Raw genomic sequence first — 23,261 nt, 5'->3', positions numbered from 1 at the left:
TAAAACACACATTCCCTGATTGATTTTCACAGTAATCTCAGTGGTATTATTTTTTTAAAGATTTATTTATTTATACAAGAATCGGGGTACAGGCTAGATGCGAGGGAGGGTAAGAGCATTCACCAGAGACAGCGGGGAACAGAACAGGCAGACTGATGAAACACACTGCTGAGGGGAGCAGCAGGCAAGACAGGAGAGGTCTGCCGCACCATGTGGGACCCTCGCCGGCCAGGATCAAACCAGCACTACCGAGGCTGCGGACAGCTTCACAGCGCGGCGGTTAACCACCTGCACCACCAGGGGAGGCCCAATGGTATTTTGTGTTGGGATGTTGGGTGGTAGTGGGAGAGGAAGTGGGAGGATGTGGGGGGATATTCCCATGATAATGAAAGTCCCTTTTAAGAAACGCAGCACTTGCTTTAAAAATGCTTTCCCTTTGTTGCATTTAATTTTACATAAATTTCTTTAAGAAGCACTATATTAGAGTCTACAATCTAAGAAGAACTAACATTACTGACATTCACTTATCTCAAGAATGGATACATTCTACTGGGTTGTCAGTACAGAAACAGGAGGAAAAAGAGTGTTGGATCACCAAACAGTACAACTGTTCTGAAAGCATATTCCCATTCCTGGAATTTACTGGGAAGGTGGGCCCTAAATGTTCTCAGGGGTCAGCAATTACTATTGGTCACTCTTTCTCAGTAGGAGAGAAAGAGATTGATACAGATGACTGGTGGCCATGAGTCTGGTATCTTAACAACACAAAAGATAATTTCTCATAGATATGGAAATAATTGTGGCATTGATACTTTCTACAATACATACTATTTCTTAACAATGTCACATATTTAATCTTGATTTCCCTGGGGGTTTTCTCTGAGCGCATAGGATGACTATTGAAGTTGACACTACCTGCTTAGGTAGGTTTGCCTGCCTTGCTTATAAAAACTATATGAAAATGTTACAGAGAATTCTTCAGAACTGCTCTCAAGTACAAACATGTTTTTGAAATTCAAGTACATTATTGCTCAATTACAAAAATACATAATTAAGACAATGCATAATAGGTATATGAGAGTTAGTCCAAATTATAAAAATTTAATTATAATCCTAATGTATTTGCTAATACTAATTTAAGTTTATGAAGTTATATTTTCTTTCATGATACAATCAAGTAAGAGTCTATGATGTTTTACAAGAAAAGACAACCAAACTAGTAATATAAAATCAGATTATAAAATGGTTTGGATCTCTACATTAAGATGTCAATGAAGATGTCTTCTAGTTAAGGTCACTGTATTACAGAGAAAAATCTGATTACTTACCATCAAAACTAATACTTGCAACCTTGGTATATTTACTTTCTGACGCTTTTAATGTTATTGGTTTGAAGTGTACTGTTATAGCATCATTTTGTGGTGTGGGTCGAACACTCTGCAAAGAGAAAAACATACACATGGCATTATTTTAGTGTAATGGTTCAGTTACATTATACTGGCAAGTATACTGGAGGAGCAAAGCAGAATCAAAATTTGAAAGTTTAATTAACTTTGTGATTGTAGGCCAAACTGAAAATTTCAAATTAATTTTCATTAGGATATCTTTATAAAATAAAACAATTACACAATTAGGGGGAAAATGTATGGTGGAGAAGTGAGCATAAAAAGCTAAACACAAACTAGTACAGAGGGAATGAGTACATAAAACCAATTAAAAAAGATTTATTTTCCAAATGAATGGTTATTTCATATATGAGAAAGAGATATGAAGATTTATGACAGGATCGCTCTTAAAGAAATCCACCATAGTAAATTAACATTTTGACTCTATGAAGGTGAAGAATGAACATGAATTTGGCAGCAATACCCCTTTGGCAAGGTAGTTTTGTAGATCCCATTGCTACAAAACTTTTCCAGGGCACGGCCTTGTGAATGAGACACACTGCTGTGTCAGGAGGCAGGGCTGCATTCCTCTGTGATTGAACAGGGAGGCAGACTGCAGGGATGTGTTACTCGGAAGATGTCAGAACACTTTAAATTTAAAAAATATCTTTCTATTCAAATAAATTAAAAAAACACCAACCAGTAAAAGCTTATACTTTCATAGCAAGCTTAAAAGTATGTATCTTAGGGCCTCCCTGGTGGCTCAGTGGTTGAGCGCTGGGCTGCGAAGCTGCCCGCAGCCTCTGCAGCGCCAGTTCGATCCCTGGCTGCCGGTCGAGGGTCCCACAGGGCACGCAGACCTCTCCTGCTGCCTGCTGCTCCCCTCAGCAGTGTATTTCGTCAGTCTGCCTGTTCTGCTCCCCACTCTGGTGAATTCACCTTCCCGCGCTTCTGACTGTACCCAGTGTTTGTATAAATAAACAAATAAATCTTTAAAAAAAAAAAGTATGTATCTTAAAGTGCAGGTACTTTTCCTCACTCATGTAAACCATTTTTCATTGGAAGGGACTTTATAGATATCAACCTCCATTCTGTTTAACAGATGAAGAGAAATTTAATACTGAGTAATGTTTCAATAGCTAGGTATCAAGAGGTAGAAGTGGAAACCAGATGTCCTGACTTTGCCTAGGGCCCTTATACTGGCATCATATTGTCCAAACACATACTGTACAAAACTATTAAAAATCTGCATTTAAAATTCAATTTGGTCTCCAAACCTGGGATTTCTGTTGACTTCTTGGGAACTTTATAAACCTGTCATCAAAGCCTGATGTTCACTATCCAAAGGAACACCTCATTTCTGTGACACTCATTAGGCACACCTGCTAACACAGGCACAGTCAGATCCCTACCAGTCACCTAGGCTCATCCCCTTAGCTCCCTGCCCACCCTATCAGCACATTTAGAAAGGCAGACTCTGATAAAGTTAATAAAGGGCAGCCCCTTGAAGTCACAAGAGGCACCAGAGAAGAGTGTGAAGAAAAAAGGTTCCTTTTTTGCACTCTGTCTGCAATCACAGGGAACAAAGTTGGTGTTATATATAATAATTAGAGAGACACTGCTTTTTACTACCAGTGGGCAGAACATCTTCCTTCTCACTGCTATCAGGATACTGCTGGGATAATTATCTTAGTAGTAAGCTAGCTCATTGCATTAAAATGTGGTTATCTAGGATGACATCTCTTGCTTCCTCATTTGGTGTTTGTATATGTCCTCTCTTTGGTCTCTACTCGACCAGTTGGTGGTAATACTCTGGGTTTGGCCATGGAGGGACAACGGGCCCTTACGTTTCAAGTCCATCTGATCTATTTCCCATTATCAGAGTTCTTTTCCAATATTCCATATGTATATATCTTGGAAACCTTCCCAGGGGAGGCTGTGGGCCAAATAAAAATTTTTACCTTTTTTTTTTTTTTTTTTTTTGCCAGAAATCATCTAATAGCTTCCCAATTCCACTAGTAGGGGCATAAAAATCACTTGCTCTGTGTGTATGTGTGAGCGGAAGAGAAAAACCCTTTTTTAGTGTGGTAAGTAGGGAAACTACAATAGCTGCCAGTTATAAGGGGTATTTGTAACAAATGTTAATAGCATTCTACCATTACCTAGTATATTTGTTTCATTATTTCTCTTCCCAAAACTCATCTGAATTTTTCTCCCTTTTTCTACTAACCCATACCTTAAGTCTAACAGCCTCATGGAATCTGTATAACCTGTTTTATCTTTATACATGAACACACTGCGCAAGATTTATCAGAATCTACTAGCTTCTTATATGATTCTGTCTAAATGGGAGTGTCATTAACTTTGGTTCAAACTTAGTGTGGAGAAGATCATCTACTCTTTCCTTCTCATCCTTAAAGTCTGGTGATTAGAGGCAGAGTAGTTTCTCATATCACAGGTGGAACCAAAGTGTCACCCCATCACCACAAAACAGAATTCCTTTAAAGAAGAGTTTATTTTTAAAATGAATAGAGAAATCAAAGAATATATAAATTAGGAAAAAAAAATAGGAAAAACTTACAGTTATCGGGACATCTTTTGTTCCTGAATTTAATAAATGAAGATTTAAAACTTTCGGTAGATCTGTTAAAATTAAGAAAAAAAATTTCTTAAAAAGGTGTGCTTTATAAGGCAAGTTAGAATCTTTATCTTACTAAATTATCAGACTGACTCTCTTTAGAATGTGAAACAGAGTGACAATCACATTAGTAAAAACTGCACTTTCCTAAACAACCAGATCAAAAAACAAAAAAAGTATAATTTTTAGTGAAATTAGATATTATTACTAACATTTTAGTTTTTCAATGAAGCTTAGTAAAGAAAACAATGTGCAATGTAAGACTTTCACATTTAAACCAAACCTAATTTTCAAAAATAGGCCCTTGGAAATCCCAAAGTTACAAGTACTCCTACTTTTTTCTTAAAAAATCCTTTACTTATTTCAATTTTAGAATTTGAATTCTTAATCTGGGACAAATTTTTAACATTGTCATTACAATGCATTTGCATAATACATACCTAAACAAAAATTGAGAAGTAAATCCTTTTATTTCCTTTATATTATTATTTTTAAAAATAATTTCTACATAACTGAATAGGTGGGGAATTGGATTAAAAAACCCAGAAATCTAATCTGCCTCAATTTTCCATTTAGAAATGCTTTATGGAAGTTATCCCATGATCTTGCTTTCCTCAAAGGAGGTTTCTTTAAGATCATGCAACCCACTGAGAAATAACTTCCAAAGCTGAATTACAAAAGAATTAATCATTCAGTATTGAATATGGAGATTATTTTGAAGACCCATAAAGAGGCTGTCTTTTGTTTGTTTTTTACCTTGTGTTCGTAGTGTACCAAAATCTAACATTTCAGTGGAGGAATAAATTCCAGGAGCTTGGGGAAAAGAAAAGTAAACAATTATATTTTATTTTGCCAGAGTGGGATGTATTAAAAACTAAACAAACTTCAATTTCTTCAGTTTTCCACTAACCTGTTGTAACTTCAACTTCAACAGGAAGAATGATAAACTCTGTGCTGTCTGAAGCATTTGTCTTTATTCTTATGAAGGCTGTGTGATTATCTGCTTCTCTAGATGAAAAACTGGCTCTCATCACTCCCTTAGTTTCATAAGGAGGAATTTCCTGATAAGTTAAAAGAACATAATGTAATGTGGTAAACCCATTCTAGTTTATTGAATAAGATAACTTACACTGACAAATAAATTATTATTTTATATACCCACTAAAAATAAAATACAGTGCCAATTAAACAATTATATTGCACTGATCATAACACTCCAGTTCTGAGGATTTAAAGTTTGAAAATACTTGCATCTTAGAATTGATGAAATATGGCATGTAAAATTGAGCAAAATGAAATAAAATTATCTGAAAACATGCTGTCCGTTGCAAAATTATCATTAATTTATAATATCAGTTATTCTTTAATGTACTGGTGGTGCTTTGGGTATATAATTCAGTCCTGAAATTCTCTGAACAACAGAAATATCTCCATGAGCACGAAATGCTTTTCCAGAGCCTGAAGGAATCTCTTTAAATGACAACCAAAAGAGTTCAGATTCTGCTTTCCCTTCATTTAAAAATCAAACAAAATAGAGCTCCCCAAGCAAATCCAGTTTACCAACTGCATTCAGGAAGGCTCAAGGCATTTGTTCTTAGACCTTTGCAAAACAAAACAAAACAAAAAAAAAACCCCACACATATACTCAAGGAAGACGCAATTGAAAAAAAAAAGTCTTTTTGAAGTATAGTTGTTTTTTTGTTTTTGGTTTTAGAACCACTGGCTTCTCTGGGACTACCAGAATTTCTCTGCACATACCTTTTGGCATATTCTGGAAAATTCCTGTGTTTCAGAATTTACTGGTCTTCTCTTACCTCTAATCTCTTAATTATTTAGTGTCAAAATAGGGAAAAAATGATTGGACCCCCTCCTGGGGTCACTAAGGTAGACCATCCACTTTTCCATCTCTAGAGAGCCGACTTGGTCACTGGGGTTTCTCGAATGCACTCAAAGGGGCAAGGGTTGAGGTCAAAGCCAACTGACTTTTTTTTGTCCTAGGTTTGTAGGAATAATAATCACAGCATTTTTTCTTGTGGCCACTGGAATTATCAAAATATTATAATATCTGTACTATCATTTGTTATAGTTCTTAACTAATTAGAAAGCTGATTCTATTGTTTATTAGGCACAAATTATACTTCATAGTAAATTCTTAGCCCTCTCTAGAATTATAATACAAATTTAGCAGGTTGTAGTTAATTATATTAAGCATGGTTTTATGTTTAATATAACTATAAGCATAGTTTTATAATTTATGCTTAATATAACTATAAGCATAGTTTTATAATTTATCCCACAAATTTTTCAAACTATAAATTTAATATAAAACATTTTTGTGAAAGGATTTAAATGGACTATTCATTGCATATTACTATCTGCTACTGTGTTTCTCTATTTTTGATGTTAACCAAATGACTGATAAATTTGTTTTTCAGTATTCAAGCCAACATCCTAAAATGTCCCTTTCATATTCCTTCTCTGATTAAGGCTGGTCAGAAGACAGAATCAACAGAATACATGTGTTTAACAGAGCAATTAATAAAGAAACTCATCTTTAGAACTTATTCATAATGGTATAGTCAGTGTGTCTTTAATTATGGATGAGCAGCAACTTGAGTGGTCCTGGAACAAGAACTGCATTTACATGTCTTTCCCCTATGGCAGGAACTTTTATGACTAAGGTAGTTGCTACATATTCATTAATCTGGTTAGTATTTGCCATTATTCTCCAAAAAAAAAGTGGTTCTCTAAGCACTGGCACAAATTACTGTTAAACATTAAACAATATTAAGCATGGATATAGATCACCTAAGAATTAAAAATTTTTGAAGTCACTATAAGGGCTTTAATATGTTCCCTCTTCAGTGCCATGTCTTCTAACAAGTATGAATGTTTAATTCTCTACCTTGAGAAATACAATGGATCCTTCCTACAGGATTAAAAAAAATAGTAGTGTGAAGCACATTACAAATGATGATATTCAGAGACAACTTTATCAATAAAATTTTAAGTAAGAATAGGTGAAATCTTCTTTCCACACAGAGGGTTAAAGTTCCCACCAATTTTGCTCACTGCTCTTTCTACAAATAACTTATATTTTTTTTCTCGCTTTATCATCCAATTTTCAAAAGTATTTGATATAAATGTAATATGAAGAGAGTAATTATGGAAAAGTTAACCATATTTCTTCTGATGATAAGGAACTAAGTGTTTTTGGAGTATTTAAGAAAAGAATTGGTTTCATGTAAGCACACGAGAGAAAAATATGTTAGCACTCACCCACAGCTTTCTAGTACCTCCTTGTTGACCTGTTGGAAGTTCTAAGTGAAGATCTCCTCCACTAGAATACATTTCTACAACCTGTGACAAAGAGCACACGATGGTTAGTTTCAAAATCATATTCTCAATGCAAGAGTAACTTGTTATATAGAAACAAGTTTGACACCCTAATTGTGTATCAGAAAAATTTTATAACATTTGCAGATATAAATGATCATGTCATATTGCTGCGATCAGTGCTGCTATGTATAAACAATAATGGTATTTTTAAATTAAAACAAGGTAACTTTAAAATATTAAATTTAGAAATAATATAGCTGTTTCACAGATGGGACACCTATTTTGATTTTTTCCAAAGGAAATAGTTTATGGAAATGATCAAATTTTAGAAAAAAAATTATCTCTTATAGTAACAACACAAGTTCTTTATATCAAACAATATTTAATAATGTATACAAATAACTGGTTTCTACTGGTGGCAAGATATCAGGTACTATTAATACCTCTGCAGCCTGTAACTATACTCGTGATTTTTTTTGATTGAATATTTACTCTGAATTAGAGATTTAATATTTATTTGTCTTTATTTATTTTAGTGCAGTAACATGGTATTGGTAGCACTGGCTTACAACACTGTCTGATTTAGGGTGCTAGGCTGACACCTTTCAGCCGTGCATCACCGCACCCCACACATGATGGTGAAACACTGATGATTTTAACATCAACCATCAGGTCCCCCCCTTTCTGTTCCCATCCTTACAGCAGCCTGAACTTTGCAGTTATAGTTCTAGGGTTTATTGTGATTTAGTTCTGTCAGCTCCTTTGTTTTTCTAGATCCTACATCTGAATGAAATCATCCAATATTTGTCTTTTTTCCTTTTGACATTTCACTTAGCATAATACTCTCCATTCCCATCCATTTTCATGCCCTTTGCAAACCATCTGTCCCTTTTTGTCTCCTCCATCTCTACACAACCACTGAGCTGCTCTCACCCACTCTACATTACAGTGAGTGTATTTTCTGGATTTGACATAAATGGAATCACATAGTTTTGTGCTCTTATGTCCCATTTAATCAGTGCAATTTCTTTGAGGCCTATCATATTGTTGGATGTATTATTAGTTCATGTCGTTTAGAGTTTATGGAGATGCCATAATTTGGGTTGTTTTCAGTTTTACAGATAAGTCATTACAGATAAGTAATGGTTGCATTATTTAAGTCTTTGAGTAGTTATCTGCTTTCTTTTCTCTTGGATAAATACTTAGACATCAAGTGGGTCATTTGGATAGAGGCTTTCCTTTAAGGTAGGCAACTCTATCTCTTTAAAAGAAAGAATGTACTTAATTAAAGGCAAATTTGGTATGAAATAAGAGAATGGGTGGAAAACCTCCACTTGTTTTTATCACAGAAGTCCCCTAGGAGTACATAAACAAAGGTCAAAGCAAGAAAAATAGCAGAATTTTAGTATAAGTTTAAAGGTTTTTGCTTTTTGAATATGTTACTGTTGAAGTAATGCATTTACTAATGCATTTTTCTCTGAGTATTATTATATACCTTCTCATTTATTACAGTGTTCCCCTATAGCAACAATTACATTAATAGTGACAGTATTTTAAGTGATGGGGTAACTGTAGAACTTTTTCTGAAAAAACAGAAAATATCACATATTATTTAATTTAATGTTACAAGGAATCAAGGGCAACATAACAACATTTGGAAACATAAGTTTAAAAGGTAGAATACTAATAATAGGGAAAGGAATTAGGAAATTGGGACAGAAAAGGACTAAATTATAACTATAAGAAAGAAAAAAATCAAAATCAACAAACAACTATGAACCAGAGACACACTATGGGGGGGGACTGGGGAAAGGAGGGTTTGGGGTCAAAATAAGGGGGTTGCAATTATATGGGGAATATAAAAATAAAATTAAAAAAATAAAAATAAAAAAACTTTTGATTATCTAAAAAAATAAAATAAATCCTGAAATCTAAGTGACATAAATAAAAAATAAATAAATAAATAAAACTAAAGGAAAGATTACGTTAAAACCAGGAAAGAAACACATTGCTGCTTTTTAGCCCAGGGTTATCTATCTCAACTTACTAAATTTTAAAGGAAGCCAAAAACATATATAAAACATATTTTATGTAAAGAAACTCTTCCAACAAAGTTTAAATTGACATACAATATCCTATATATATTTAAAATGCTTGATTTAAGGAATTCTGACATATATGTACAAGCATGAAATACTTAATAACCGTCTGTCATTGCACTGGACAGAGCAGATGCAGAACTTTTTCATCATCACAGAAAGTCCTAGCAGACAGTGCTAGATTAAAAGGCAGGAAGTTCAAGGGGACTCTTGCTTCACATTTAAATTATTTATTTGAAAATTTTTTTAGTGAGAACATATTCATGTGTTTATGTTATATACTGAACTACATTGCTGCAATTTCTTGCTTTAGGATTTTTTTTTTTTAAAGATTTATTTTTATTTATTTATACAAGCACTGGGTACAGTCAGAAGCGCGGGAGGGTGAGAGAATTCACCAGAGCCAGAACGGGCAGAAGGACCGAAGCACACTGCTGAGGGGAGCAGTGGGCGGCAGGAGAGGTCTGCGTGCCATGTGGGACCCTCCTCCTGTGGCCGGGGAGCAGCCAGGGATCAAACCGGCGCTGCAGAGGCTGCGGGCAGCTTCGCAACCCAGCGCTCAACCGCTGCGCGCCACCGGGGAGGCCCAGATATTTTCTTAAGTTTAAGAACAAGTCTTTAATGGGGCCTCCCCGGTGGGCGCAGTGGGTTGAACGCACCACTGTGAGGCTATCTGCAGCCTCTGCAGTGCGGGTTCGATTCCCGGCCAGCCAGGGAGACACCCACACGGCGCAGAAAACCTCTCCTGCCTCACCCGCTGCTTACCTCAGCAGTGTCTTTGGTCCATCTGCCTGTTCTGCTCCCCACTCTGTCTCTGGTGGGTCCTCTCACCCTCCCATACCTCTGGCAACTAGTTCTTGTATAAATAAAAAAAAAAAACTTAAAAAAAAAAGAACAAGACTAATAATACAAAATATTAAAACTATTGACTTACGTGTACTTTATACACAACCTATATTGGTTCTAAGAGGGCAACTTTGGTTTTTCATTTTGCTTTTCAGTGTGTTGGTAAAATCTACCATGGGAAGTCTTCTTGAATTAAAATGTTGTAAATGGGAAAAAAAAACTAGATAAACAAAAGAAAAAAATCATAATTGAATTCAAAGAGATAACTATTCTAAGATAACAAATAGCTCCATGATTTCAAAGGCAGAAGAGAAAAAGCAGTAACTGGAAGGCTACTAAGACAATTTTCTATTAGCCAATAGGCCAATATTTGCTGAATCCTGTAACCCCCATTCTTCCAAGTAGGAAGCAAGACCCCCAGTCTATGATCTGTCAACCACACCAAGTGTGCTCTGCAATACTGCTGCTATACCTACAGCATGTCTGATAGAGTGAAAAACAAGTTTTTATTTCTTCACTGAAAACAGTCAAGGAAAGACGGCAGCAAGAACTAATGAGGTTTCTGTATAAATTTGTAATAAAGTTAACCAGAACAGAGAAAATACACCATTATCTAAAGTGGCAAAAGAATAATGACAGAGTGATGATGAAGATAACACACTTTTCCTGTGTAAAAGCAGGATGCTTTTCTTCTTTTTTGTAATTTCCTCCTTTAGTGATAAGCCATCTAACTAAAAATAATTAAAATGGGTAGAGTATTCTTATTAGTAGCTATCCTCATCCAAAATCAAACAGGTGTTGGGAAGAAACTTCTTTTTTGCTACTTTAGCATATAAACCCCACACATGTCACAATGCAGGCTCTGAATATTTCTTCTTGTTCTCCCTCATCATCCCTTTCATTTATGAACAATCCTACCAGGGGTTTCGAGGATGACAAAAACCATGCTGCCTAAGTTCTATAGCTTATCACAATATGTGGTATTTTTTTCTCCATCTGTTACTTTCAAGCTATTGTTAAGTCTTACAATATTGTTCCTAAAGAATTTTGGGGCCTCTGGTTTTGAGTATTATGATTCAGGAAAGCAACCACATCTCCTTCCCACAAAGACAATACAACTAGAAATTTCAGTGGCAATAAATGTAATCTAGTTGGAAGTCACTGAGGCTCTGAACATCTCTTCTTCGTCTCCCTCACTGTCCCTTTCATTTATGAACTTTCTGACTGCGATTTGAGGATGACTAAAACCATTTTGGCTGTCAAAGTTGGGAGAAAGTTGGAGATTTAAACAACATGTTACTGAACAACTGAAGAAATCAAAGAACATCTCAAGAAAAAGAAAAAGAAAAATACTGTATACCAGGATCTCTGTGATGCAGTGAAAGCAGTATTAAAAGGGAAGCTTATAGCAATACAGTCTAATTGCAAGAAACAAGAAAAATTTCAAGCAATCTAACCTTACATTGAAAGGAACTAGAAAAAGAAATACAAACAAAGCCTAAAGTCAGTAGAAGGAAGGAATAAAAAGGAAACAATAAAATTCAGACTGGAAATAACCAAAGAGAATACAAAAGATCAATGAAATGAAGCTTTTTTAAAAAAATTAACTAAATTGACAAACCTTTGATAAGACTCATTAATGAAAAAAAAAAAGACTCAAATCAAATAAAATCAGAAATGAAATCCAACACTCAGCAATAAAAATAGATGAAATCTTACATTTGTGACAACATGGAAGGGACTTGAGGGATTATGCTAAGTGAAATATGTCAGAAGGAGAAAGACAAATACTGTATGATTTCACTCATTGGTGGAATTCAAAGGAAAAAAACCAAAGGAACAAACAAAACCAAACAAAAATAAACCTACAGACTTTGACAAAAGAATGATGGTTACCGGGGGTTGGGGCTGAACAAGTAGTGGGTGTGGAATGGATGGGTAGATGGTGACTACAGACATTTGTTGATGAGTATGTGTAACTAGCAATAAAATATAATTGCTAGCCCTGTGCACAGGTGTTTGAGGGAGGCTCGATTCCGTGGGATTCAATGACCACACCGTATTAAAGGAAAAAGGATTTATTGTGAGCAACAGAGGCGATGTGAGAGCAAAATTATAAACAGTGCCCCAAATCCAACCAAACCGATGAACATGCATACATACTGTACAGTTTCCTCAGAAATCAGCATCACAGAGGCAAAGAGTCAGCACTCCGGAAAACAGCATCACGGAGGCAAAAAGTCAGCACTCCGGAGAACAGCATCACAGAGGCAAAGAGTCAGCACTCCGGAGAACAGCACGGGAGACATATCCACGTCCAGCAGCTGCAAGCAGCAGCAGCTAGGCGACCACTGTGTTTTTATCTCCCGAGGTTGGATATGGCCAGTATCCAAGCTCAGGGATTCATGGTGAGCTGGTCACGTTTCCGTGCACGACGCCCCGGAGTTAGATAACCAGCCATATTTCTTGGTGGTCCTGGACATCGCGAACAGTTACATAACCAGCCCTATCTTTTGGCTCCTGGTCCGGGTGCTGGCCAGGCTCCTGGATCAGGAGGCCAAAAGGTGGTCGCACATTTTCCAATGTCCCCGGCAAAACAACAATAACACTTTATTTTCCTACAGTATGGTGTGATATATAAAGTTGCTGAGGTGAGAAACTATGCACTTGAAACCTATACAATACTGTAAACCAATATTATCTCAAATAAAAGCAAAATTAAAAAATATATTGGGTCAGAGGAGTAGATATTAAGAAATGTGCCAGATATATGTAGCTGAAAATACTTCTTAAAATAAATTAAATGCAGAGCTGCCTAAACTGCAATACCAAAGAAGTCAGTCATTTTAAAAAAGTTTCCAAAAATTCAATATCTGCTTTTTTGTAGTCCAAATTTCAGACTATAGCAAGCTGCATTAAAAGAACATCCCTCATCAATGTATCTATATAAAACCTGATTATTTTAAACAGTGTTGAAAACTATAACAGACAGACTCCATACTAAGTGCTAATTTCCATCAAATTTAAGTTCATTTGAAATTACCATCGTAAACTCACCTGTAAAGGCTCACTGTGAGGATTATGTATATTTATTATAGGTGAGAAACTGCTATTCACAGGGACTCTGGCCCCAAGGAACGGCCTTAATCGATATGGATTTGGAACTCCAACACCAAATACCTATTTCAAAGGAGAAAGAAAATTCAATTTGAGTTGCTTCTATGACTAATTTCTATGGTTATAACTATAACTGACTGAGAGAGGGAAAACTGTTGAGTCTAATTTAAGTGGAAAGTTCTTAACTCTTTTTAGAAAGAACAAACATACAGTTTCTATACTTTATTTGGCTACGTATTTGATTTACTATATAAATTTGGAATGATGTCTGCTATATACTGGAAATTAAATGATAGTAGTCTTTCAAGAGGTCATGGGAGAGACAAAAGGAAATAGGAATCAAAAGATTTCTCTACTTGAACAATCAGGAGATGGATCTGGGACACAGATAATCTCACTGTCAAGCCCAGTCCTAGGTCACTCCCACCTGGGAAGGCCCTGGGTTGACTAAAAAGGGTGAGCCAGTTGATCAAATGACATTTACTATATGCCTATGGTGTGCTAGGCACAAATATATACAGTAGTGAAAAATCCAATAGTGAACAAGATAATGTACCTGCTCTAGTGAAACATATTCTAATACGAGGGTAAGATTAGATTAAAAAAATAAGGTTTAAAAAATGGGTAAAGTGATATACAGTAATTGTTTATAGTAAGAATAGGAATTTTTAAAAAAGATTTATTTATTTATGCATATAAGAGCTGGGGTGTAGACCAAAGGTACAGGGGGTGAGAGGATTCACCAGAGACAGAGTGGGGAGCAGAACAGGCAGATCCATTGAAATACACTGTTGAGGGATGGAGAAGGCAAGACAGTAGAGGTCTGCTGCACCATGGGTTAGCTCCCTGGCCAGGAATCAACTCATGCTGCACTGGCTGCAGATAGCTTCACAGTGCTGAGATTTAACCCCTTGCGCCACCAGGAAGGCCCAAAATGGGAATATTCTTTTAGAGAGAATGGTGACAGCAATATTCTCTGAGGAAGTAATATAAGCTGTTAACTGAAAGATGAGAAAAAGCCAGTCCTGGGAGTGTACTCAGGCAAGGGGAAATGTATAGGCAAAGGGCATAAGTCAGGAAAGGGTTTGGCTTGTTTGAAGACCAGGAGTTAGATGGAAGGAGGCCAAATGGAATGAGGTGGTAAAGATGAGGTGGTAGATATATGTGAATCAGACCTTAAAAGGCTGTTGGTCTTGATCAAAAGTTTACATTTTGCTCTAAGAGCAATGGGAAAACAAGAATTTGCATGGGGAAGTTGACTAGATTTGATTTCTGTTCAAATAAGATTCCTATGATAGGGATTGGGGAGGAATGAAAGGTCAATTAGAAGGCAACTGTGTAATCCAGGGAGAGATGATGATAGCTTGGCAGAGAGCAGCAGCAGTAAAATGGAAAGAGGTAGATAGACGTTAGATGTATTTAGGAGGAAGACTTCATGAAAGATCAGATGTGGAGAGGTACAGAGGGACAGCTGCCCACTGAGGCTCACGTTGAACACAACCTGATCATGACCCAAAGTAGTCCTCACTGGCTATGACCACCTAGGTCGGTAGGGGTGCCTCTACAGGGCAGAGTTTTCCATATTCTTATGACACTCTTTCCATTAACTCAGTGTCATCTATACAGCACTTCAAGTTATTCATCTATATAGGTATTCAAAAATTTACTGACTATTAAACAACCACTAAAAACTTATTCACAATAAATAAGCACAATATGGTTTCTGGTTAAAATGAAATGTTTACTCTGACACTAATTTTCAAAATACATGAAAATTCTGGGCACTAGAGAAGAAATGCTCAAAAATAAAAGCATAGAACTATAAAGTAAGGCAGTATTTAAGTAAGGATTTAAATAACTGAGTTCCATGGGCAGTATAATATAGTGGTGTAGAAAATGCTCTTTACAGTTACAAAGACATAGATTTTCATTTCTGCTCAGCAACTTACTAGTAACATAATTTGGGCATATTATTTAACTTTTCTAAACTTCATTTTTTTAACTTAAAAAATGAGAATAAGAGTATCTATAACATAGGTAGAAGTACATGTAAAATATGTAGTATAGTGTCACATAAGCAATTACTCTTAATAATCTTGATAAACTTGACACACAAAAATCTTGATTCACAAAACATGAATTTTTCTTCAACAACTTAAACATGATTCTACATAAAAAATAAGCTTACAAATTTTTTAAAATAACATATTTACTAAAGAAAAGCAGGCATGCATGTTTTAATCTTAAAACTATTAACAAGTAATCTTAACTGTGCAAACAGCAAAAATTAAAAAAATAGTTACGGTGAGAATAGTTTTTACTGTTCTGTTGCCTATCAATCTTATATTAAACGTCAGCTGTAGCTTTAAGATCATCTGTTCATAGCCTGATTTGAATAGAGATATTTACTGACACAGTACTAAGATGCTTTAAGTCTAAACTCTTAAATTTTCTACTATTCTCTATTTTTTGAGGAGTTATTAAAAGGTTGTCATGACAAATCAGAAATGATGAATATATTTTATAAAACAAATGAAAATTTTAATTCAGCTTCTTACCTGGTAAGTAAATACCCCATGATTAGATGTATTAATAAATAAAGTATTTTCTACATTTCCCACTACTCTTGCAAGAAAAACTACATCAAATGATGTATTTCCTCCTGGAAGAATTTTCTGAAAAAGAAAAGCAATGAATAAACTTAAATTAGTAACCAAAAAATCAGATCATGCCAACTAACCACATTTAGTCCACTAAAGTATTCTAAAACAAATACCTCAGAAACATTGCCATACATTAACCTTCAGTCAAACTATTTTGCAATGGAAAATAATAAAAAAGATGTCTCTATAATGGATGTCCCATATCTTTGTCAGTTACTAGTTTAAAACCCTGTACAACAGATGGATGGTTTTCTTGGATTCTATTCATTCAACAATCATTAGACAGGAATGAAGTGCCTAATTTTAGACTGTTTCATCACCAGACAATCAAGCAGAAGCTTAGCTGAAGCTGAGCCTTTTATATATAGATGCACTGCTCTACTATTAAAGCATTAACTTGTACTATTCCAAAGAAGTAAGTCCAGGCCTTAATCCCTTGATCTCGATGACACTCATTCATATGAAGCACAAAATGTGCCAGCAACTTAAATTAGGAAAGAAGGCAGGGGTATCACTGTATACTAATATCTTGCAAAGTCTGAGGCTGTCATTGCAGTTGGGAAGTAACATAGGCTGTTTTATGAAGTTTGAGCGACTGCAATTGTATTTCTGTCTACAATAAAGTCTTGAAAAGCTATGTAAAGTTATTAACTTCTCTCATTCTAATCCTATGACTTGAACTCTAAAATGCTTCCCAAATTGTAGCTTAAAATACATGGCATGAATGTTGTGGCTTCACCTTAGGATATAGAAAGCTGAAAAGAGCATTTTTCCTGCATATTGACAACAAAAATAGTCATCTACAAAATAACTTTTCTTGAACCCATTACAGAGTTTGTGTATCTAATCTAATGAGAGATAATCACCTCCACGAAGAAATGGAATGTGAGTAGTGGCTGACCCAGGGCAGAGGCTAAAAAGATGAGGCTACCATATAGGAAGGTAAAATGAATTCAGCTAAAAGTTATACACTGCTAAAAGCAGAGTGTGGGCTAATCTGTGCAGATAGAAACTCTGGAAGCTGTAGACTCTAGACGATATAAAAAGTAAAACATTTTCAGAAAGATAGCTGATAAATCCCTAAATAGTTTGATTTTATTACAAATACTTTAAAATAATCCATTGGGCAAAATGGTAGTCACAAGGAAAGTTAACAATTTTTTTAATCAATTGGAAATGAAAACACATTATCAGAAAATTTGTTGGCTGTAATTAAAGCAATGCGTGGAGGGAAATTTATGGTGCTACATGCTTATTTTGAAAAGATAAGTCCAAACTCAGTAAATTGGGTTTCTATCTTGAGAAACTAAAACAGTTAAAAATTCAGTGAAAGCAAGCCAAATGAAAAAAGTCATGAATGAACAGAAATCAGCGAAATAGAAAACAGAAAAAAATGAACAATTAATGAAACCAAAAACTAATACTTCAGAAAGGTCCATAAAACTGATAAAACCCTAGAGAGTATGACTACAATTAAGATGACAAAAATATAAGAAACTGAAATGTGAAGATCATTACATATCCTTTATATATATGCAAGGATAGTAAAGAAATATTACAAACAAATCTCATAAATCTATTGACTAGAAGAAATGGACATATTATTTGAAAAACACAATCTGCCAAAGCTTATTCAAAATGGAAGACATTAAGAACAGTCCCATATCCATAAAAGAAATTTAATTTGTAGTTAAAAAATTTCCCATAAAGAAAAACCCAACTCCACATGGTTTCAATGGTGGAATAGCAGAATTCAGTACCAACTATTTAAGAAAGGAAGCATATCTATTTTACATAAACTTTCTAGCTTACAGAAGAGGAGAGAACATTTTCCATTCTGTTTTGTAAGTCTAGCATTACCCTGATACCAAGACCAGACAAAGATGTGACAAGAAAACTACAAGCTAGTATTCCTTATGAATAGTACTGGCAAACTGAAAGCAGTCAATATATAGTAAGGATAATACATGATCACCAAGTGGTTTTTATCCTGGCAATTTAATTCTAGTTAAACAGAAAAAAGTGAAATCATGGTGTGGCACCTTACATCTGAAGAGGCATAAATCTATTCCCCTCAATCACATACATACAACATACAATGTTGTTAACCAATGTTACCACAAAAAAAAAAGTTACAAGAAAATTCAATCAATGATGACAACCATTCACTAAAGAAGAAAAAATACTGTCATTTCAATAGGTGCATAAAACAATTTGACAAAATTCATTGTCCAGTTGTTCTTAAATATCTCAGCAAATCAGTTAGTAAATCATAACAGAACTTCCTCAATCTGATGAAAAGCATCTACAAAAAAATCTAGAGCTACCATATTTAATAGTGAATGACTGAATGCTTTCCACCACAAATTTGGATCAAGGCTAGGATGTACTCTTTCATGAGAGCTATCATTGTACTGGAAGTAGTAGTCAGTGTAAGAAGAAGAACTAAAAAGCATTAGAAAGGAAGAAAAATATCTGTCTTTATTCATAGGCAACATGGCTATCTATACAAAGAATCCTAAAGCTATCTTAAAAAATGCTCCTAGAGATAATAAAAGTTTAATAAAGTTATAAGCATTAAGGTCAACATAGTGATCAATTTATTTCCACATGAACACTGGAATTTTAATTTTTTTAAAAGAAGTTTTTTAATTACACACACTAAAGAAATATTTTGTAAGCTTAAAACATTGTTGAAACTAATCGAAGACTTAAAAATGGAGAGATATATGTTGTTCATGAATTGGAAACTCAACATTGTTAAGATATTAATTCTCCATAAACGGATACCTATAATATAGATATACATATAACTGATATATATATATATAAAACACAATGCAATTGAAGTGAAATCAGTCTAAGGAGAAATATTAGTGAAATGTAATGCAAAATAAGATCCTGAAACATAAAAAGTACAATGACAGAAATACTGATGAAATTCATGTAAGTTTTTAGTTAAATGTATTGTACTAATGTGAAGAATGAAGCAATTTTGAAAAAAACAACTGGAAAATAAACAATCCTGAATCTTGGAATTACTAAAAAACTAGCGTAACCAAGACAGTATGGTATTGGTATATTTGACTTACTAGTCAAATACAAATATTATACACACATGCACATACACACATATTAGAACTTAATAGAGGAGATCCAATAAACACACCCTCTCATACAGGTTAATTTATTTTTAACAAAATGCAATGGATTTCAATGAGAAAGCAGTCTTTTCAACCAGTGGTATAGAAACTACCGTAAATCCATAAGCAAACTAAAGCAACCTTTGATTACATGACTTTATGAGTTTGTCAAAACTCAGAACTACACACAGAAATGTGCTCAGTGAAAAAATTTTTTCAGTCAATGATGGATTGCAAATACATCAATGGTCCCTATATATAGCCTAGGTATATAGTAGGCTACATCATCTATCTTTGTGTAAGTACATTCTATGATGTTTGTACAATGAAATTGTCATAAGCATGTACCCTTATACAGCAATGCAAGACTGTATTAAGAAAATAGAAAGATCACAAATAAATAACACAGCACTACACCTCAAGAAATTAAAAGAACAACGACAAATTAAGCCCAAAGTTGCCAAAAGAGAGTGAATGACAAAGACCAGGCAGAAATAAATGAAATAGAGACCAGAAAAACAATAGAAAAAAAATCAACAAAACTAAGAAACAGGGCCTCCCTGATGGCACAGCAGTTAAGCACTGGGTTGTGAAGCTGCCCATAGCCTCTGCAGTGCAGGTTTGATCCCTGGCCACTGGAGAGGGTCCCACATGGCGCGCAGATCTCTCCTGCCACGCCTGCTGCTCCCCTCAGCAGTGTACTTCGTCAGTCTGCCTGCTCTGCTCTCCCCTCTGGCTCTGGTGAATTCTCTCACCTTCCTGCGCTTTTGACTGTACCCAGTGCTTGTATAAATTAATTAAATAAATCTTTAAAAAACAAAAACAAACAAACAAAAAAACTAAGAAACACTATGGGCAAGGAGACAATGTAATGATCTGATAAAAATACTTAAAGATAAAAACTGCCAGCTAAGAATACTCAATCCTGCAAGGCTCTCCTTCAGATATGAAGGAGAAATAAAGGCCTTCTCAGACTAACAAAAACTGAAGGAATTTGCAAACACCAGAAATCTCTCTCCCCAAGAAGTTTGATACAATTTTGTATCAAACTTGAGGAGAATATCCAAAAATAACTGAACAAGAAAACAAAACCATAAAATTAAGGACAAAATGGCAGAAACAGACTTTCATATATCAATAATCACTCTTAATGTAAACGGAATGAATTCAGAATGTCTGACTGGATTAAAAAACAGGATTCTACTTTTGTTGTCACCAGGAAGTATATCTGAGCTACAAAGATAAACATAGGCCAGAATAAAGGGTTAGAAAACAATACTAGAAGCAAATGTGAGCCAAAAGAAGGCAGGAACAGCCATACTTAGATCAGATAAAACAGATTTCCAGTAAAAAAGTTAATAAGAGATAGGGATGGATACTATAATGATTAAGGGACCAACGCATCAATATATACAAACCAAACAAAGGAGCATCAAAATATATAAGGCAGTTACTAGTAAATTTGAAAATACATTGGGAAAAACACATTTGTGGCAGGGGATTTCAACACCCCACTCTCAATAATGGACAGATTAATCAGACAGAAAATAAATAAGGACACAATAGTCATAAACAAAAAATTAGACCTCATGGGCTTAACAGACATTTATAGGGCAATGAACTCTCAAAAATCTGATGGTTCTTCTCAAGTGCACCTGGGACATTCTCCAGGATTGATCACTTATTGGGTCACAAGGTAAGTATCAAAAAATTCATAAAGAATAAAATCATATCAAGCATCTTCTCTGACCATAAAGATATTAAACTAGAAATCAACCACAAAAAAAAATCAACCACAAAAAGCAAGCAGGAAAATTCTCTAATATGTAGCTTGAAATAGAAGCCCATATCAAGAAATACAAAAGAGCTCAAATAATGTTATCTTTTACCAAGGAACTAGAAAAAGAACAAACAAGACCAAAAGCCAGTAGAAGAAAGGAAATAATAAAAAAATAGTGCAGAAATAAAGTAGAAATAAAAAAAAGTCCAAAAGATTGATGAAACCAAAAGCTGGTTCTTTGAAAAATAAACAAAATAGACAAACCTCCAGCTAGGGTCATAAAGAAAAGGGATCAGAAACAAAAGAGAAGTTACAACAGATATCTCAGAAATCCAGAGGATTATAAGAGATTACTATGAACATTTGTGTGCCCAGTAACTGAATAACTTGGATGAATTGGACAAATTCTTAGAAATATACAACCACCTGGGTCTGAATGGGGAAGAAAACTTGAACAGATTAATCACACACATGGAAATTGGAACAGTAGCTAAAACTCTTCACCAAACAAAAGTCCATGACAGATGATTTCAAAAGTAGGTTCTACCAAGCCTTCAAAGATGAGCTAAAACCTATTTGATCAAGTTTTTTCAAAAATTGAGAAAGAGGAAATACTTCCAAACACCGGATATATTTTATGAAGCTAACACTGCCTTACTACAAAAGCCAGGCAAAAAAATAACAAAAAACTACCTAATAGATGCAAAACCTCAACAAATCTTAGCAATCCGAATTTAACAATTCATTTAAAGAATTATACACCATCACCAAGTGAAACTTATATAAGGGACACAAGGATGATCCAACATCTGAAAAATCAATCAACATCAATCAATAGGAGAAAATATAAAAACCACATGATCATATCAATAGATGCTGAGAGAGCACATGATAAAATACAATATTCCTTGATGAAGAAAACCCTTGAAAAACGGGTAGATTGAACATATCTCAAAATATTAAAAGCCTTATATGACAAATCCACAGCTAACATCTTTCTCAATGGTGAAAACTGAGTTTTTCCAGGAAGATCTGGCATAAGATAAGGATGTCCACTTCACCACTACTATTCAACATAGTATTAGAATAACTAGCTAAAGTAATTAGGCAAGAGGAGGACATAAAAAGAATCCAAATTGGGAAAAAGTAAAGCTACCACTATTTGCAGATGACATGATAATAATATACACAGAGAACCCTAAAGACTCCACTAAGAAAATAATTGAAACAATACATCTGTTTAGCAAAGTGGAAGTTTATAAAACCAATAAACAAAAATCCCTTGCTTTCCTATATGGAAACAATGAGCTAGAAGAGGGAGAAAATAAGAAAAAGACCCCACTTGCAATTACATCAAAAAGAATTAAATACCTAGGAATAAACTTAACAAAAAAGGTGAAGGACTTATACAAAGAAAACTTAAAGACATTGTTACAAGAAATAGAAGACATATGGGCCTCCCCTAGTGGCGCAGCGGTTGAGCGCTGGGCTGAGAAGCTGCCTGCAGCCTCTGCAGTGCCGGGTTGATCCCAGGCCAGCAGCGAGGGTCCGACATAGTGAGCAGACCTCTCCCTCAGCGCCCACTGCTCTCCTCAGCAGTGTATCTTGTCAGTCTGCCAGTTCTTCCCTGCTCTGGTTCTGGTGAATTCTCTTACCCTCCCACACTTCTGACTTTACCCAGTGCTAATATAAATAAATAAAATAAATAAATAGATAGATAGATAGATAAATCTTAAAAAAAAAAAAGAAACACAATCATAAAGAAATGGATATATATTCCCTGTTCATGATTGGAAGAATTAACATTGTTAAAATGACCATTCTACCTAAGTAATATATAGATTCAATGCATTTCCTACCAAAATTTCAAAGACATTCTTTAAAGATACAGAGCAAACGTTACTGAAATTCATATAGAATCACAAAAGACCCTGAAAAGCCAAAGTAATTCTGATAAAAAGAAAAGGAACAATGTCAGTATCACACTCTCAGACATCAAGCTATGCCACATAGATATAATAATCAAAATGTCATGGTACTGGAACAGAAACAGACACAAGGGCCAACAGGATACAACTGAAAACCAGTCATAAATCCACATCTATAGGGACAGTTAGTGTATCACAAGAAGCCAAGGAAAGTCTCCTCAGTTATCTGTAAATTTAATTAACTAATCAGTATAATTAAGGAAAGTTTTTATTTTAACATACATTCCTTACCAACGTATGTAAGGAATCCCATTTCCACAACT

General features: G+C 34.8%; 1 protein-coding gene across 1 annotated transcript in view; it reads right to left on the bottom strand.

Annotated features, from left to right (window-relative positions):
* Positions 1–23,261, bottom strand: part of TMEM131 (transmembrane protein 131) — a gene marked incomplete at both ends in the record, with an annotated part of 137,563 nt that overhangs the window by 53,710 nt on the left and 60,592 nt on the right. The window contains 7 exons of the mRNA XM_084235665.1: positions 1,329–1,437; positions 3,967–4,028; positions 4,780–4,836; positions 4,934–5,084; positions 7,303–7,383; positions 13,365–13,487; positions 15,983–16,099. Of these exons, the coding sequence (XP_084091791.1) occupies positions 1,329–1,437; positions 3,967–4,028; positions 4,780–4,836; positions 4,934–5,084; positions 7,303–7,383; positions 13,365–13,487; positions 15,983–16,099 (700 nt within the window). The remainder of the gene's footprint in view (positions 1–1,328; positions 1,438–3,966; positions 4,029–4,779; positions 4,837–4,933; positions 5,085–7,302; positions 7,384–13,364; positions 13,488–15,982; positions 16,100–23,261) is intronic.

The sequence above is a fragment of the Talpa europaea genome (assembly GCF_964194135.1).
Source record: "Talpa europaea genome assembly, chromosome: 6".
Lineage (NCBI taxonomy): Eukaryota > Metazoa > Chordata > Mammalia > Eulipotyphla > Talpidae > Talpa > Talpa europaea.
Note: the sequence above shows the minus strand (reverse complement) of the source record. Positions and strands in the feature narration are given on the sequence as shown.